Genomic DNA, 18,787 nt, shown 5'->3' with positions numbered 1-18,787 from the left:
TGGGAACAAATTCTTGGATTATAAGACCCAAAAATTACACGGAGTCCCAAAAGACTCTGGCTCAAAATACTCACTTCTGCAAAAATTAATCCTCTGCTTCCAAGAATCTTCACTTGTCTTGGGTTTTTCTTCAACTACAATAAAAATTTACATTCATTCCCCTTACATATTGGGAAAAAAATGATGGTAGAGGTTGCGAGATGCTTAAAAGAGTTTTGATGCCCTTTGTGGGGAGATTATGGGGAAAGAACTTCAAAAGTTGCCAAACATGAGGTATTTGGTAGGGTTCTATTATCAGATAGCTTAGATCTAAACCTGTGGATTGGAATTCCTATTTCACTCCTGAAAAAAAAAATCTATTTCTCCCATCCTGTTAGCCCTCATATGCTGTCACACACTAATAAAGGACTAATTCAAATATAACATGGGTGTTCTATGGACAGGGATATCTCAACCAGAGAGTGCTGGCCAGCCAAACTGTTACACAAGGGTTGAGATATCCTTTTTCGCAGTATAGACTCATGTTGATTATTTTCTAGCATACATGCAGGCAAATGTAAGTTTTTATGAAAGTTTTTCATCACGCCATCTAATCTTCAAAGCTTCTTGGAATGTGCATTAAAATTGATGACGTCATCATTTATGACTTGGTTACTCAGTGTAAAATGATGATGTTACGTTATTGTGAGTATCGTCTTAGAGCATGTGATGGCTGTTTTTACCTGTACATTACCCTGTGGAGTATGTGAGAAAAATATATCTGGGGGGAGTACATGGCTGATTAAAGTGAATATGAATATGGAATGGTCAATTGCCATCAGAAAAAGTCAGATACATTCGTCATGAACTGAAGATATTTTTCTTAATTGATGTCAGCTAAAATGCTACCTTAAGGTAGGAAACAAGTCTATAATAAATATTGGCTGACAGTATATCATCAATAAAAGTTTATACAGTAGGACTTTTCCTACCTCTGATACATCACAAGCTTTCTGGAACAGCTGGGCAGACTTGTTAGGATGAGATATTTCCACTATTCTAAAAACAAAAACATGTATGGTACTGTTATCAAACGTTTATCATACATTTATAAAATATTGATTATCTTTATACAATTTATCTTTTAAACAATGTAATTTATAATAAAGGCTGAAAAGTAACTGATGACATACAGGTAATGGAAAACTACACAAAATGCAAGTAATGAACCTGCTTCAGGTCTTTCCAGTAAAGATCTACTCTAGTCTTGTGTGGTAAGGTATATTTTTACTATATACATGTACCTCTAATATATATTTCTGTAAGATCAGATAATGTTATTGATCCAAACCAGATACTTTACACTGACTGTGTATCTTGCATGAATATTCAGTGTATAAGACTAAAGTTGTTGGTTACTAAAATTATGACAGAATTTATTATTTGGCGGTTGGAGAATGTCTGAGGATGCAATGTTTCCCATTTGATGTGGTGACTCCCTAGTGGTGTCAAATACTGTAGTTCAGTTAGGCAGATTGACTACATGCATTCTATATACATTTACATAGACAAGTTTGCTTTCTTGAAGACCAGGGCAGCGTTGACAAACTAATATTTGAATGAAGAGAGATCTAAGGTTCTTACTTTCCAGCTCTGTCCAGTACAATGGCTGCCGTATCTGACGATCCATCCTCCTGAAATAGTTTGGCAGCATATTCCATCAAATTAATGGCGTCTTCTATCATGTTATTCTCTTTACAAATAAGTCCAGCTTGCTCATATGACCTGTAACACATACAAGTTATTACAGTTATTACTCATAATACACAATACTTCATTCGTGAAGTTTCAAGCGTTCATTTACATGCGATACTTAATAGAAAATGAAACCCTAAAATGTTTAATGTAAGTGTACTGAAGCCTTCCCTGTTTATTTGGGGTTTATGCATTTTTATTGTACACAGTGTCCACTAGTAACGAGGCAGACATATTCTGTTTCCAAGATCCTTTGAAAATTTGAGATTGTAAGGGCTGTTGCAGGAAAACATATATAGGAAGGGAGGAAAGGTATTTTGAAATTAGGGCATTTTTTTAATTTAAATTTTGATGCCCTCCCACATATCCACTTTTTTGTGAACGGTACCCTGGCCATGGTCTAGAAGCAATTCTAATGTAAAAATGGTACAAACACATCAAATACACCCAACAACAGAATACATTTATTTCACACCCCACCAACCCATAGATGTGATTTTAATTTGAACTCCACACCATGTAATTTATCGTCCCATAGATGTTTTCCTGGAACAGCTCTAACTTGTATTGTACACTATGTCCACTAGTAACGAGCCAGACTTGCCTATTTCCCGGATACTGTGGATAAGACATTAAAATTTGAGATCTATACTAAGCCATGTAACAGATCATTTGAACCTCTGGTATATATGTTTAGTAAGTATAAGGCTTGGATTCATAAAATTTGATAATTTTCTATTAAGTGTTTCCATCAGGGAAGCTAAGGGTGAGGATGATACTTACTTCGCTGCATGGAATGGTCTGGAGGTTAGTTAAAGAAAATAAACAGCTGTTACAACAGACAAGTGCTTGCAAAACAAGTTAAGTAGCTCAACACAGGTGAGATATAACCTGAACTATATCTGGTGTATATTTGTTATTTCAAATAAAACTACCTGAACTTTATATCTCTTGAGTTTGTGTTTATTTTCCAGACTAAACTTACAAGTTATGACTCAGAATGTAAGACCCTGATGGATGTAAGATCTGCGAGCCAAACCTAGGCATAGTATTTTAAGGTGTTGGTTTGAGGTGAAAAAACACTCCTTTTACACATTACTATAGTATATAGAATATTTCTACAGAGGTTGACATAAACTTGTTTCTGTACTTATCCCATTGGACAAGTACCATATATATTCACTTGTCCCACTTGAAAACTTCCAATTAAATTCAATGATGTTTTTCAATGTCTATAAGGCAGGCTCAGATCTCAAAAATATTTTTACTGTAAGTAATGTGAAATGTTGTGAATGTTGATTTCCAAATACAAATAACCAACACAAAGACAATATTTGTTACTTGTCCCGTCGGACAAATGCTTTGATACTTTCAATTTAGTCTGGTGTCCGAACAAGTGAACAAGCCTTATTGTTGACCCCTGAATTTCTAAATTAAAACATACTTTTATGATATTCTATTCAATTGTCATTTTGTACATTGTTTAATGTATAGCTTACCCGGTAGTGTCTGAATCAACCTGTGGGATGGGGTTTATCTCATACATTTTACACATCATTGAACAAATGATTTACTGGTTACACTGTAATAAGGTTCAATATATATATATGTATATATCGTGTACTTTGTTTCAAGTATGGGATGGTCATCATGCAGGACAAAGAAATGGCATTTTGACAAATCTGCAATAGACACGGGTATCCTTATCACTACTAGTCATTCACTTAATATTGGATAAATATAACACTTCAAAACAGTACATTATGTCAGGAATGCAAGTCTAGTAGACTTGATATTTTACAGGCACTTTCACATAGGTAATATTTAGTCTTGATATCATAATAAGGGACTAATTGTGAAAAAAAACTAGAATGAAAATATCCATGAATTCAGTTGACATCTTATATATACTGTATAATAAAATAATTTTGTAAAGGATACGCATTCATTTGGAGCTGCACTTCTGCTGCTTTGATACAAGCATCTTTAGCCTCCTTCAAACATTTGGCATTTCTGTAGCATGTCGCTGAAAAAGATTAAGTCATCAGACTTGGGAGCTACAACTTTATAAATAGTGCTCTCATTATATAAATAAATTAACATCATTCTGACATTTATTGATACAGGAATCAACACAGTATCAACTAATTAGATTTCAGTAAATCTATATTTGTACTATTGGCAGGAAGTTTGTCATTCATGGAGTAAATTGTACCTCTAATTATTGAAACATATTATACATTCATTTCACAAATTGAAAATCTCTATAAGCAGGGCATCCAGTAGGCCTTGAGAGTATGCTTTTGTCTACCAAAAATGTTATTTGTCTCTTAGGACTGAAGGGATCTGTCTATTTGGCTATGTTTTGACTCTTCAGATTTTGAGAAATAGTGACTGGACTTCAGAAATTAATAAAAGTGAAGGTCAACTGGATCTTAAGTTATTTATTATTTCACATTTTAAACATTATCATGTGATATGTATTGTTATGCTCATCTATAATTGTAAAATGTTTATTTATCAACAGATACATGCATATGATAAAGTTAGTATAAAGCCTTAATTATGATAAGAAAAAAAATTGGGAAATCAGATTTTGGTTGAAAAACATAATACCTGCTTTGTTGTATTCTGATGCAGCCCCATCCAAATCCGGTCTCCACTTAAAGAAAGATGTTTTCATGCTGTAAGAAAACAAAACATCAAAGGTGGAATCTTTAGTCTCAACATTAATTTTATTATTACCACCTCATCACACTAAACATATCATCAACAGTTAAAATAAAACTAAATAAAAGTGATGGGCTGATCATCGAAAATAATAAAAACTTAGGGATTTTTTTTTTTTTAAATAAAGCAAGTGTTCCTAAATCTTTAGCTTCGTACGTTTTGGTAAGTTATCGAACTAAGAAGTAGTTGATTTTTCGTTTTACTAATATATTCAATGGTCATTTAAAAGTGATTAAGGAGATTTAAATATATCAACAATAAAGTTTGTTTTCAGAATTAAATTAATTATTGATAAAAAAGGCAAAGACGTGTAATAAATGTACTTGAGATGTAATATTTTTTTACAAAAGGGTAATCCTGAGCTAAATTTAGAAAACCGATTATAATCAAATGATTTCAAGTTTCTGATTATCGAAAGTGGAACTGATTACCACACTACTAAATAAATGATATCCCAATAACTACCTATATTGGTAATATGTAAATGATCATTAAATTAATAATCCCCAGTATCCAGGTAAGGAATGAATTGGATTATTTTATTAATTAGAGACACATTACTCATCAAGAGTTTATGTTATGACTGAACTGCAATGCTGTTATTTATATATAGTCAATATATATGACAGCTAGGGTTTTGCAGACACATAATACACTGCACTAGCATATCATGGTTTTTGTATCAAACAGAGCACTCATCAGCCAATGAGCCATGTCCATTTTGGGGGTAACCTCTCTATTTTAAGCCTTTTATTTCAGTACATGTACTTGATTGCCAGTGAAACTTTATTACCGGTATTTCTAAAGTTTTCAAGAAAGATCATGATCATGATCAGTGGAAATTATAGTTTGCCAAATGGAGGTCTTTAAATCTACTTTTTAAGGATTGAAATTAAGTCCCCAAACTGAAGTTCTATTAGGCAGATCGAGACATAGTATATAGGTCTCTGTATTAGGTGAAAAGTATATTGCTCATATATATGCTGATATTCACATTTCTGGCATTTCATGATCAGGAATCAGACTTTTAATTTATATGTCTGAATAGGAATGATCATACATATAAAACTTACTTCAGGTAGCGCTGAGCCTGCAATGTCTCTGGCTATGGATAATTGATTATTATATATAATTTACTATAACACAATTAAGATGTAATCCTCTTACATTGCTGGAGCACTAGTACTTATTGGAGTGACTATAGAAATATCCTCTGTTCCCAACATCAAACCTTAACATATTCTGACAGATAGCTGTCTGTCAAAATAAATATTATGTTATTACTTGGATCAAATTCAATACCCTTTTGATATGATACATATTTAAAAAAGATTGTTGTTTAGTTTGGTAGCAGTCAATTTAACAGAATTACAAATAACCTGTGAAACAACTCTTGTCGTGTCACAAATGTTGCACAATAATACACCAGAAAAAATAGTCCGCAACCTAATATATAGTTATCAGTTGAACTCAAATATTTGAAGGGTGGCACTGGTAGATGATGTCAGACTGTCAAATGCAAGTACAATATCATTTTAATGTCAATGTGATAACTTTGTATCTAATTTGACTACATTTCCACACATAATACTGTCGTCTCTGTTTACCATTTCTCTGCCTGACGAATGTGATCCTCAGCCTCGGCTGCTTTACGTTGTTTTATGTCACTTGCCATCTCTAGCTGCTGTCAGACTACAAACATCAACATGACCAATTAATTTAGACCTATATTTTGTTTCAGAAATGTTGATATACACAACAAAAATAGGATTCTTGAGTATAACAGTTTTGGAAATATTGTTTATGTATTTTATTCACGAATATATAATAAATTTATCTTAAATACTTTTAACAAACCGAAATTTAGTCGCCGTAATCCAAGAACTGCATTGATTACTGTTATTGAAAAACAGACTATAACTGAGCTCTCCGATTTGTGAAACCACAAAAGGCGAAACACGAAAATGGCCTCCAACTTGGAAGAAACACTCGGGAAACTTCTTGTTCCAGACAACAACACGATTCAACTGGTGATTATAACATGTCATGTCTATCAAGCAATGCTAGTTTAATAACATTACATGTCTTGATCGGTGTGAGCCCGTCATGTTTAATTTTAAATATTATGACGCATTGTTCCCACGTGTCTATGGTATGCCGAACATGATGAAAAACGCGGGAATTTATGGTTCTGAATGAAAAGTAGATAGATTATTTCATTTTAACTATACACACCGTTTCATGTGTATATTTTTTTGTGGTGTATCGTTCATTTAGTGCTATAAAATGACATTGCATTTTATCATAATATACAGTCTTTAGTTGTGGACGTTTTAATTATCTATGCCAGGGGCACAACTTCAATTCGACAATTAGTATCGAGATCACCATGGGTTCATTACTTATTTATTATGATATATAGATGAGTCGCACACACACACACAAACACTCTTATATATTGAGACAAATATCGTTGTCAACATATCACATTGGACTCAGCCAGCGGGACGAATAGTCCTATAAATAATGTGTATTCGGTATTGATCAGTAAAAGTGCAATGTTATAAGCAAGATAGAACGAGTTTCCTCGGGACCTGACACGATGTCTGGTGTAGGGCCAGAACGCACTACTATACGAAAACGTGGAATTATCTGACACCGTTCATTGCTAAGGTTTTGGTGCAAACACAATAAAATTGGGCTTGACATAACACCTACCTTACATATAATAATATGGATAGGTATGTAGACATTATGCCTACCTACGTGTACCCGCTGCTGCTACTATAGCGAACGTCTACCCTGCATGTGCTAGTATAGATTTAGTTCTCTTAAAGGTCAATTAAATTGTCTTACTAATACCATTTCCTATTTGCTAAGAGAAAAAATGATATTTTAGCAACTTTTGCTGAAGTTTTTTCTCTCCAAGAGTGAGCAGAGAATAAAAGCTATGAATTACTGTTTATAGCTGTCACTGTTTCTTTGGTCAGTGGCCCATCCAAATTCAAAATAAGTGCAATAACCTATCAAAGATTGGGAAATGAATATCCTTCTTACATACATGTCAACCTCTGAAACCTCCAATGAGGGAGATCTCCCTCATTCCACATCCAAAATGAGGGAGAAAGTGCGTGAAAAAAATCGCGACATTTTTGTTACTTTAGGTGATGTTCCTCATGGGCTTGCGCAGGTGTAAATTACCTCGGGCTAATACATTTTGATATTTAAATTTGACAACACTGGTTAATTTTAAAGAATAATAATAATTAAAAAAAAAAAAAAAAAATAGATAAATTCATTTAAAAACTGTATTTAGTGAATTATATTATTAATGATGTAGTCACTTGAAATTTGCAACCAGTATACAAAGCAACTACTTATCTCCTGAATTTTTTTTTATCATTTTGTTCTGAAATATTTCTAAATGTATTTATCAAATTATCTCCCTTCCTTTCTCAAATAATAATTACACAGTAATTGTTGTTTTACTAGTATTTCTATTATGACATAAAACAAACTTCTTAAAAAGTCTTTTTATTTTTTTCTGACCCAAATTGAAATCCGGATTTTTGTGTCAGTTTACGACTTTATATTAGTATTGACCAATTAAAGATGGCGGCAGTACAAACGCTGGTACTGACAGCTACGATTAAGAAAGGCATTATTGGCTTTCATGTGAGTAAATCTTGTTGACAGATAGTACCAGTGTTTGTTCTTGAAGTGATGTATCCTAGTTGTAATCACAAAATTAACTGACCATGTCAAATGAAGCCACATTGGTTATAATGTATACACCAGTCGGCAGGCACGCATATGGTGACCAGTGACCGACTCCCCTCTCTCACCAAGCCCCAGGCCAGGGTAGCTACACAGGTGGTAGGGGTGTTTTGTTTACATAAGCAGTTCAGGGTCAAAGTGTCTGAGATTTCCGGGGTTTTATGAGAAAAGACTGCTCAAATCCGGGAGAAAGTTAACCCCGATTCGGGAAATGTACCAAATCGGGATTTAGGGGAAATTTTAATGATTTTCCGGGCACTTCCCGCGTAATCCAGGATGGTTGACACCTATGTTCTTAGAATTTAGTATGTATATGTATTGACCCACCATCTGGCAGTGTATAGCTAGAAGGCAACAGCAAGTCCTCTATATACTTCGCTCCATCTATAAACAACACCAACATAATATACAGCGAGCCAGAGTGGACTTTAGTGGAACACTCGGCATTTATTACAGTTTTAGCATGATTATATGCAACACTACAAAATATCAATACAACTATTTCCCTTTTCACTCTCTCCATCTGACCAATTAAAACGCTTGCATTACACTTAGACCTCCGCGTAAAAATGAATTAGCAAATAAAATTGGAAAGAGCCAAGCAAGACACCCAACCTGAAAACCTTAATAGGTGAAGCAGGAGGTGTACCAACCCTTAAGGCTTAAGACTCAGATGTTGGATTTCTAAAAAAAAAAAAAAACTACCTATGGAAAAACTGCTAACATATTCTGAACTAATTAAAACTGATATAAAATTAATTCGAAAATTTTGCTGACCGCTAATGTTGGTGTCCACGACTAGAATGCCTAATACTCCCCTATACATGCACTACCGCATGTGCAGACAACACGTCGAGCCCTCATTGGCTAAAGCAAAGTAACAAACAACCCACGGAAACATCCGAATACCGAAACTATAGGACAATTATTTTCCGCTATACTCCAAAACGCGGAAACATTAAATCTTTTGCACTAATTTTGAAAAAGAAGCCTGTCAATATGAAAAAATCTCAAGAAGTATATTTTCATAAATGTTTGTAGAACCGGTAATGATAACGATTAAAACTTTTCTGACATACATAATTTTTTATTATACATGTATACAATTTCAATATTTAGGCAACACAGCAGCTGAAGGAGTTATTTAAGGACCCTAACATTGTCCCTGGTCTCTGCCAGGTCCTCGGATCATCTCAAGTGCCTCAAGTAAGTCCTTGTAAGCAATAGGTTTATGACTGTCACTTGTATGGTAAATAGGACATTCGGTTGTATAAAGTCACAGTCACTTGTATGGTACATAGGACATTCAGTTGTATAAAGTCACAAATACTGGTTTAATGCTCAACTTGATAATTAAATATCTGTTATGTATGGAATTTTCTATTCATGGTAAAACTGCCTTAAAAAGTATGAAAAGAGATAATTCTGTACGACTTAATGATTGTTATACTGGTTTAGATGTTGCATTGTTTTTTTGTGGTTTTGTATTGTGATTCTTAGAAAAAGAAAGCAATAAAAAAAACCTGAGAATTTATCATTGGTCACAATTTAGAACAGTAGTTGTTATAATTACATTATATTGGTTGAACTATGTGAAGTTATAATATTTAAATTTTGAAATGATTTCCTTCTTTGGTAATTGATAATTAGAAATTGAAAATATTTTTGAAGACACATTATTATTGCATTGTTTGTACAATTTTTTGGTAGAACCTTAATGAGCACGCCTGTAATTGCTTGGAATTTTGAAAAAAAAAAAAATGAAACCTTGTATAATGACAACTTGTTTATACTGATAATCATGCATGTGGTGATGAAAAAATTCTTTGTTCTCATTCATAGGTTCGTCAATTTGCAGCAGTTCTTCTGAGAAGAAAAATCCAGAAAGGGAGACATTATCGTGCTCTCCCAGAAAATATCATTAACAAGTATGTAAGATATTGTACATGGAGACTATGAACAAACATGGATAATTAACCCTTTGCCACATGCAGGTTATAACACTTCAGCACTCTGTGCCAATAGTGCAAAGATACATTGTTGCAATGCAACATTATTGCGCTGACTGAAATATACATACACCATCTCAATGGCAGTTTTTGAGAAATTAAGCTTTGTTTTGATTAATTTTTCTAAACCTAATTTTGAAAGTGAAATAGTTGTTTTAGACATTTTTAGTAAGTTACAATTATGTTCAGAATTTCTTAAATTTTAATTCTGTGCTATTTTCTTTATAAAACCAACAACACATAACCACGAAATCAGCTGTATACAAACAGAACAGAAAAATTTCAAAATATTTTGACAATGTAATTTATAATTCATTGAATTCCTGTACATGAAATGATTCATCATTAACTCCCAAATGAAACAAACTGAATTTCAAAGTTTTCAAAAGAATATTTCAACAGTTCAGGCTTAAGCCTAGAATATTTTATATCTGATGTCACAACGAAGGAATGTGTATCCGACCATTTCGGGTCAAATCTACCTTCGTTTTTCAAATGCCAGTGAGCGTAGTTATTAGTGTGTCGAGCTATGGTGGAAAACTGATTCTCATTGAAGAAAAGGTAGAAATAATCAATGGGACTTGCAGTATCAAAATCAAAAGTTTCTGGAAGTACTGGCCCCGTTTCCCTAACAAAATCATTTACTGTGATCGGCGAAAAATCTCGGTCAACATTACCTAATGGCGGCGGTACAACTAGTCGCCGTTCGTCCTCATTTTCGGACTCGTTATCTGTTGACAGTTCATTTAGAACATCGTTAAGATCAATATCTGACTCAATGTATTCAGGTCCAAAGCCATCGATCTCTAAATTATCATCATCGGCGTCAAAAACGTCGCGCAAAATCGTAGCCACAGCCGCCATTACGCCTCGTTGTTGTCACACTTTTCTACACTCATGACTCACACTTTCTAGGTTAATTTATTCAAAAACTTTCGTATGAATGACGTGTACAAATCTGATTGGTCGATGCATTGATCTTCTTAAAATAGTATCAGGGATTTCCTGATAGGTGTCGCTCTCAATCACGGGATTTTCCATGTCTAAGTTTACCGAACCGGCATGGCGTCGAGAGGCGCTTACATTGAGATAACGTAGAGGCGTCGAGAAGCGCTTACATGGAGATAATGCAGAGGCGTCGAGAAGCGCTTACATGTGGCAAGGGGTAAAGGCGTCCAGAGGCGCTTACATGTGGCAAAGGGTTAAACCATGTTAAGCAATCATTTTCTAAAGATTGGATGGAAAGGATATTTTTGCTGATATATTTGTACCTGAACTGGTTTTAGGTGTAAATAGGTAATCGGTAGTGTGTTCTTCAATACAGTGGAACTTCGTTAACTCGAACTCGGATAACTCGAATACCCTGCTTAACTCGAAGTACATCATCCGTCCCGGCCGGATTCTCTCTTTATCTTAGTAAAAAAAACTCGGAAAACTCGAACTCGGATAACTCGAAAAACTCGGATAATACGAAGTGAAAATTTGGTCCCAACAATAAAAATCCTATTTGAAATGAACGAATAACTCGAAGTATAATTTTCGTCGATCGTTGGCAAATGCCGACAATTTTTAAGAGCTAAATTCCGTTTGTAATACTGAACATATCGGCACTACTTATAACCTACATGCTATTATAAGTGTTTCATAAATTCATAAAAGAAATTGTCGGTTGAATCTTATTACAACAAGTCTTCGTGATAAAAAGTACTGCTTTACCTACATCAGGTAATTTCCTAAGGCGGTCGCCGATATTAGTACACAAGATAGTCAACAACTCATCTACCTGCTCGCTCAAGCGGAACTAATCTCTGACACACCGGTAGATCTACCCGGCTGATGTTTTTACAGGTGTAGAAATGAAACAGTCACCGGCGCCTATTAAATCTTTAAACTGCTGAAACAATAGCGTAATTACTGCCGAGGTGTTCAGAGTACAACTGTAACGGTCAGTGCTGTCTATTAAATCGGATAAAACGCCAGCTCAGTTACAGTAACATTTTATACGCACATGCGCAGCCTAACTTTCGGTGCTAATACACATGGAAATGGCGTGGTTATCATTAAAAAGTAAGTAGGCCGATCAAACAGTATTTCATATGTCCAATAAAAGGTAATGGTTCTGTTACGTTTTGCATGCAATCTGTGTTAAACTCAAACGGTTACCGGGTATTTGATTTGACATGAATAACTTGTTATTTTGTCAAATTCCGTTTTATCGTTTACCTTTTGCAAACATGACTTGGACATCAGATCGTTCTTGAAGTGACTAAGTGAAAGAAACATTATCGTGACTGTATATCGGCAAAACTACACCAAATTACAAGTAATATAACGAAACATTACATATATATTTACATGTATTGACCAGTCTTCACACTAAACTGATGAGCAACAGAGCGATCAGTTATAATGATTATAATAATGTTGACAAATATTGACCAAACTTTTCACCAAAAATGATAACTCGCTTAATTCGAACACTCGGATAACTCGAAGTTTTTTCGTGGTCCCGTCGACTTCGAGTTAACGAAGTTCCACTGTATATTATAAAATTCTTTAGTATTGATATACTTCAGTTTTGTTCAATCTATTGAATTATTTTTTGTTGAAATGAAAACTAATCCATAGAATTTTAACCTGTCAGAGTGTCCTCACTGTGTCACTTCTTCATGCCACGATAAAACTTCTGTTTCAGTATCAGGGATAACATCTTACAGATCCTTGTACAAGAACCAGAGTAAGTATTCTCATAAATGAGACCGGTATATCTCATGTGCTACCAAGTGCTAGATTGCCTGTTTAATTGTATTTGTCTGGTACCTATACACATGGTGTTTAATTAAAATGACGTAACATCCAATTTCCTCATTGATGCATAGCCCACAAGAGTGGAAATTAAATCAGACAGAATAATTTGTAATACTAATAGGCCACATAGCTTTACTGTAACAGTTATGTTTGTGAATTTGTTTCCTGTATGTGATCAAAATCAATTTAAGTCAACATTCTTGGTTTCCTGTAACATTTCATTCTTGACTTCACTTCAGACAAGATTTTGCTGCAGAATATAAACCATTGACGAAGACAAACTTATCTTAATTAATTTACTGTACATCAAACCTCCATAGTAATATGTGTATTGTGATGAGCAGGACTCGTTAAGTTGCCATGTCAACCAAAAATACTCAATATGTTTTTTCATGTTCATGTAGAATTCTAAAACTGGCAGAATATGCATCAAGTTCAGTGTTAGCACGGGCCTTGAGAAAGCCTTGAATTTCACTTTGGGCCTTGAAAAGCCTTGAATTTCATTCTGGGCCTTGAAAAGCCTTGAAAATTGGTTTGCAGACTTGAAAAATTCTTGAATATTAAGGTTTCATTAGGATAAGTGAAACCCTGGCCACTGATCACTTGGGTTCAACTTTGTCCATGTCGCCTCCCCTACAGACGTTAATAACTACCATGTCAAGTTGTATTTTGATCAAGTGGATAGTTATAAGTTGCGTTTTTGTTCTCTTGCTCCCTCTTAAGCTGACTTAGATGACAGGTAAAATGGGTCTTGGATATTTAATTAGGACATAGAAAAGGCCTTGAATTTGGTTTTGACATAATCCGTATGAACCCTGAAGTTGTAATTGTGGGACAAAGACACTCAATTATTTTTACACAATATAATGTGTGTGGATGATGTACAAACTCTTACTTTACACAATAATGTGTGTGGATGATGTACAAATTCTTACTTTACACAATAATGTTTGTGGATGATGTACAAACTCGTCTTTTACACAATATAATGTGTGTGGACGATCTACAAACTCCAGTTCCAATGTGAATATTGAGTTGGAGTAAAAATAGATATTTCTTATAGCTTTGATGTTTTATAATTGCAATACAACATATGTCCTGATTTAGATAATAACAGGTTAGTTTCTAAATTACAAATTATAGGGAGATAAAGCCAGATAATCTGATTAAATTTAATTACCAGGAAGCAAGATTGAATGAATCTCATTTGTTGATATCCATTCATAATAGTTGAAATTATGAACATAGATTTGGTTCCATTCTAAAAATAGATATTTTATTTTTTGAATTAAAACTTAATCACAGGAAGAGTGTGAGGAACTCCATTGCCCAGGTGGTTGCTGTGGTGGCCAAACATGACCTTCCAAACAACAGCTGGCCACAGCTGCTGCAGTTTCTGGGAACCTCGTGTAAAAGTCAAACAGTTGTGGAGAGAGAGGTATGTCATTGTGCTATATTATCCCTTCAGAAAGTAACTTAAACAAATTCATCAGACACAACTTAATACTATATTATTCAGTAACATCCAATATTTATCTGGTTAGACAATCAAAATTGACACTGACATGGATATAATTTCTGATGTTGCAACAAAAGCATGACCTTGAGAGTTAAATGTAATTTCCTCTCACTCTCAATGTCACTTGCATGACTCGGGGGTAGGGACTCCGTTTTCTGAGGAACTTGAAACCAAAATAAAAGCTTTGTTTGAGGAAATATAGGAATTGAAGGGAGGTAACTGTATTTTGAAATTTGCATCTGCCAGTCTTGGTTATTCTATTTTACTGGCACCACAAAGCTTGACTAGTGTAAAACTAAAGAGCATACATGTAGTATAATTATTATATACCTCTGCAAATTTCAAAATACAGTAAGTTTATACTTTAAATTGGCCTAGTATATAATGTTTTTTGAATTGTGAAAGCAGATATTGGTTGGAAATTACAGTGTATTTCATATATAATTTGGTGCGACCTCATTCCCAATGCACTTTAGCCATATTTCCCCCCCCCCCCCCCCCCCCCCCCCCCCCCCCCCAAAAAAAAAAATAAAATTCTTGATTGTGTCCATTGATTAAAACTTCCGAAAAACACAGAAAAATATAGTGGCAAATATAACAACAAAAGATAAGAAAACAAGATTCACACATGTTCAATTTACAGGTAAAATTTTCCCAACGGTCTATTGGATTTTTCTAAAATACCTAGGAAAAGCACTGAATTACTGTTTTTGTACTATTCATACTTAGGAAAACCTCTCTTCAACAATCAGGTTGGAAACTCGGTGTGAAATCAATATCGGCTATACATTGTACATGTGATTCCTTACTTATGACTTGTTGAAATAATATTTATTTGACAGACTGGTGCATTTGTACTTCACTCTGTGGCATCTGGGGCGGGAGAACAGCTGAAGCCTCATCTTGCAAGTCTGCTGCAGATGCTGTCTGTAGTAGTCAATGATACAGAGAGTGTTCTTGTTCCATACTACTCAGTAAGGTACTGTCATATGTGTCCATGTCAGTAAGGTACTGTCATATGTGTACATGTCAGCAAGGTACTGTCATATGTGTACATGTCCCCCTATACTCAGTAATGTAGTCATATGTGTCCATGTCCCCTTAGTAAGGTACTGCTACATTCATGTCCGAATATAATGTGATGTTTAGAATGCCACTTGTCAGATATCATTACTTCCAAACTTAAAATGGTTATTTCATACTACTAGTTTTCTCACAATATTTTCTCTCTACCCGAGGACGGAAATTGTAGTGGAGAATACAAGTTGAGAGCGGATATCTTTTAGTTCATATACACATACTGCCAGACATTAGATAATTTCTTTTCATCGAGGCATCAATTGTACTACACAAAATAGTTGTTGGCCACATTTGCATCGAGTGACAGGTCTGGTTTTGTTGACACTAAATTACATTTGCACTAGTGATATTTTAGTTCTGCTGATTAATCCGATTTAGAAATTTGAAATTTGACGTCAAATTTTTGTACGGTGTGTAGATTTATCTTGCTGGAGTCCTTTTAGTAGGAAAGTGTCTGATTTATTGCTTAAAGTCATTTATATTTGATACACATATTTTATTTACAGAACAATCACAGAACTTATCTTCTTTATTGGCGAAGATGAGAAGGTAAGGTACACTCTCTCATATTGGATGTTTACAATTGTGATGTCATTAATCAATAGTGCGGGTGACATCAAACTATGGTTAAATGGGAAAAAAATATTTCTTAATTTTTATTGTGCTTTTATAGACTATATTTTGTTTGTGTTTGCATGTATGTCAAAATTTGACAAGAGTATTAGATACAATAAAATCCCATCACTATCAAACAATCTGCTTTTGATATTGAAGAAAACTTGTTAAACAATGGATTTTTAGCTCACCATCATCAAATCGCCTTTCGTCCGTGGTTCGTCGTCCGTCCGTAAACAATTCTTGTTATCGCTATTTCTCAGAAAGTACTGAAGGGGTCTATCTCAAATTTCATATGTAGGTTCCCCTTGGTGCCTAGTTATGCATATTGCATGTTGAGACCAATCGGAATACAGCATGGCCGACAGGCAGCCATCTTGGATTTTGACCATTGAAGTTTGTTATCGCTATTTTACAGAAGGTACTGAAGGGATCTTTCTCAAATTTCATATGCAGGTTCCCCTTGGTCCCTAGTTATGCATATTGCATTTTGAGACCAATCAGAAAACAACATGGCCGACAGGCAGCCATCTTGGATTTTGACAATTGAAGTTTGTTATGGCTATTTCTCAGAAAGTACTGAAGGGATCTTTTTCAAATTTCATTTGTAGGTTCCCCTTTATCCCAAGTTGTGCATATTGTATTTTAGGATTTATCAGAAAACAACGTGGACGACAGACAGCCATCTTGGATTTTGACCATTGAAGTTTGTTATCGCTATTTTACAGAAGGTACTGAAGGGATCTTTCTCAAATTTCATATGTAGGTTCCCCTTGGTCCCTTGCATTGCATTTTGGGGCCAATCTGAAAACAACATGGCCAACATACAGCCATTATCGCTAAATCTCAAATTTCATATATAGGTTCCCCTTGTTTGAAAAGTACTGGAGGGATGTTTCTCAATTTACACCGATTAGTAAGAGGAAGGAAAAAATAGAAGATCAATCTGACATGGAACCTATAAAGCTCATTCAATGGTGGGCGCCAAGATCCCTTTGGGATCTCTTGTATATTAATCCCGCAGAATTAAATCCCCGTGTCACTGGGGGAATTGGTTAGTATTTCCTCTTGTCCTGTATTACCTCTATATAACACTGCCTACATTAGTAGATAGAGTTAGATACTGTAATACTAGTCTGCAGATCATGATGTCATTATTGTTGTAATGTTAGAGATGGCTTGTTCACACTGGCTAAATGTGTAGAGATGGCTTGTTCACACTGGCTAAATGTGTAGAGATGACTTGTTCACACTGGCTAAATGTCTAGAGATGACTTGTTCACACTGGCTAAATGTCTAGAGATGACTTGCTCACACTGGCTAAATGTGTAGAGATGGCTTGTTCACACTGGCTAAATGTGTAGAGATGACTTGCTCACACTGGCTAAATGTCTAGAGATGACTTGCTCACACTGGCTAAATGTCTAGAGATGACTTGTTCACACTGGCTAAATGTCTAGAGATGACTTGCTCACACTGGCTAAATGTCTAGAGATGACTTGTTCACACTGGCTAAATGTCTAGAGATGACTTGCTCACACTGGCTAAATGTCTAGAGATGACTTGCTCACACTGGCTAAATGTCTAGAGATGACTTGCTCACACTGGCTAAATGTCTAGAGATGGCTTGTTCACACTGGCTAAATGTGTAGAGATGGCTTGTTCACACTGGCTAAATGTGTAGAGATGACTTGCTCACACTGGCTAAATGTCTAGAGATGACTTGCTCACACTGGCTAAATGTCTAGAGATGACTTGTTCACACTGGCTAAATGTCTAGAGATGACTTGCTCACACTGGCTAAATGTCTAGAGATGACTTGTTCACACTGGCTAAATGTCTAGAGATGACTTGCTCACACTGGCTAAATGTCTAGAGATGACTTGCTCACACTGGCTAAATGTGTAGAGATGGCTTGTTCACACTGGCTAAATGTCTAGAGATGGCTTGCTCACACTGGCTAAATGTGTAGAGATGACTTGCTCACACTAGCTAAATGTCTAGAGATGGCTTGTTCACACTGGCTAAATGTGTAGAGATGGCTTGTTCACACTGGCTAAATGTGTAGAGATGACTTGCTCACACTAGCTAAATGTGTAGAGATGGCTTGTTCACACTGGCTAAATGTCTAGAGATGGCTTTTTCACACTGGCTAAATGTCTAGAGATGACTTGTTCTCACTGGCTAAATGTCTAGAGATGACTTGCTCACACTGGCTAAATGTGTAGAGATGACTTGTTCACACTGGCTAAATGTCTAGAGATGGCTTGTTCACACTGGCTAAATGTGTAGAGATGACTTGTTCACACTGGCTAAATGTCTAGAGATGACTTGTTCACACTGGCTAAATGTGTAGAGATGACTTGCTCACACTAGCTAAATGTGTAGAGATGGCTTGTTCACACTGGCTAAATGTCTAGAGATGGCTTTTTCACACTGGCTAAATGTCTAGAGATGACTTGCTCACACTGGCTAAATGTGTAGAGATGGCTTGTTCACACTGGCTAAATGTCTA

The 18,787-nt window shown here is 35.2% G+C and overlaps 2 protein-coding genes across 3 annotated transcripts in view; one reads left to right on the top strand and one right to left on the bottom strand.

The window, feature by feature from the left end:
• Positions 1-255: 255 nt before the first annotated feature.
• LOC117318333 (gamma-soluble NSF attachment protein-like) lies at positions 256-6,425 on the bottom strand. 2 transcript variants are annotated; one of them, XM_033873333.1, is made up of 7 exons: positions 6,322-6,425; positions 6,072-6,156; positions 4,351-4,418; positions 3,676-3,760; positions 2,518-2,535; positions 1,624-1,764; positions 256-1,038 (listed from the first exon to the last, which is right to left on the bottom strand). In XM_033873333.1, the coding sequence occupies exons 2-7, from the start codon at positions 6,137-6,139 to the stop codon at positions 885-887; spliced, it is 534 nt and encodes a 177-aa protein (XP_033729224.1). In that variant the 5' UTR covers positions 6,140-6,156; positions 6,322-6,425; the 3' UTR covers positions 256-884. The 2 variants fall into 2 exon arrangements, with proteins under 2 accessions (XP_033729224.1, XP_033729225.1); XM_033873334.1 differs by having other exon boundaries at positions 6,311-6,372.
• LOC117318334 (importin-4-like) overlaps positions 6,328-18,787 on the top strand; it is a gene marked incomplete at its 3' end in the record, with an annotated part of 39,900 nt that continues 27,440 nt past the window's right edge. Inside the window, 7 exon segments of the mRNA XM_033873335.1 lie at positions 6,328-6,494; positions 9,361-9,447; positions 10,084-10,169; positions 12,946-12,987; positions 14,364-14,496; positions 15,420-15,556; positions 16,164-16,206. Of these exon segments, the coding sequence (XP_033729226.1) occupies positions 6,429-6,494; positions 9,361-9,447; positions 10,084-10,169; positions 12,946-12,987; positions 14,364-14,496; positions 15,420-15,556; positions 16,164-16,206 (594 nt within the window).

Source organism: Pecten maximus, unplaced genomic scaffold (genome assembly GCF_902652985.1).
Source record: "Pecten maximus unplaced genomic scaffold, xPecMax1.1, whole genome shotgun sequence".
Lineage (NCBI taxonomy): Eukaryota > Metazoa > Mollusca > Bivalvia > Pectinida > Pectinidae > Pecten > Pecten maximus.
This window is presented reverse-complemented; position numbering and strand designations above follow the sequence as displayed.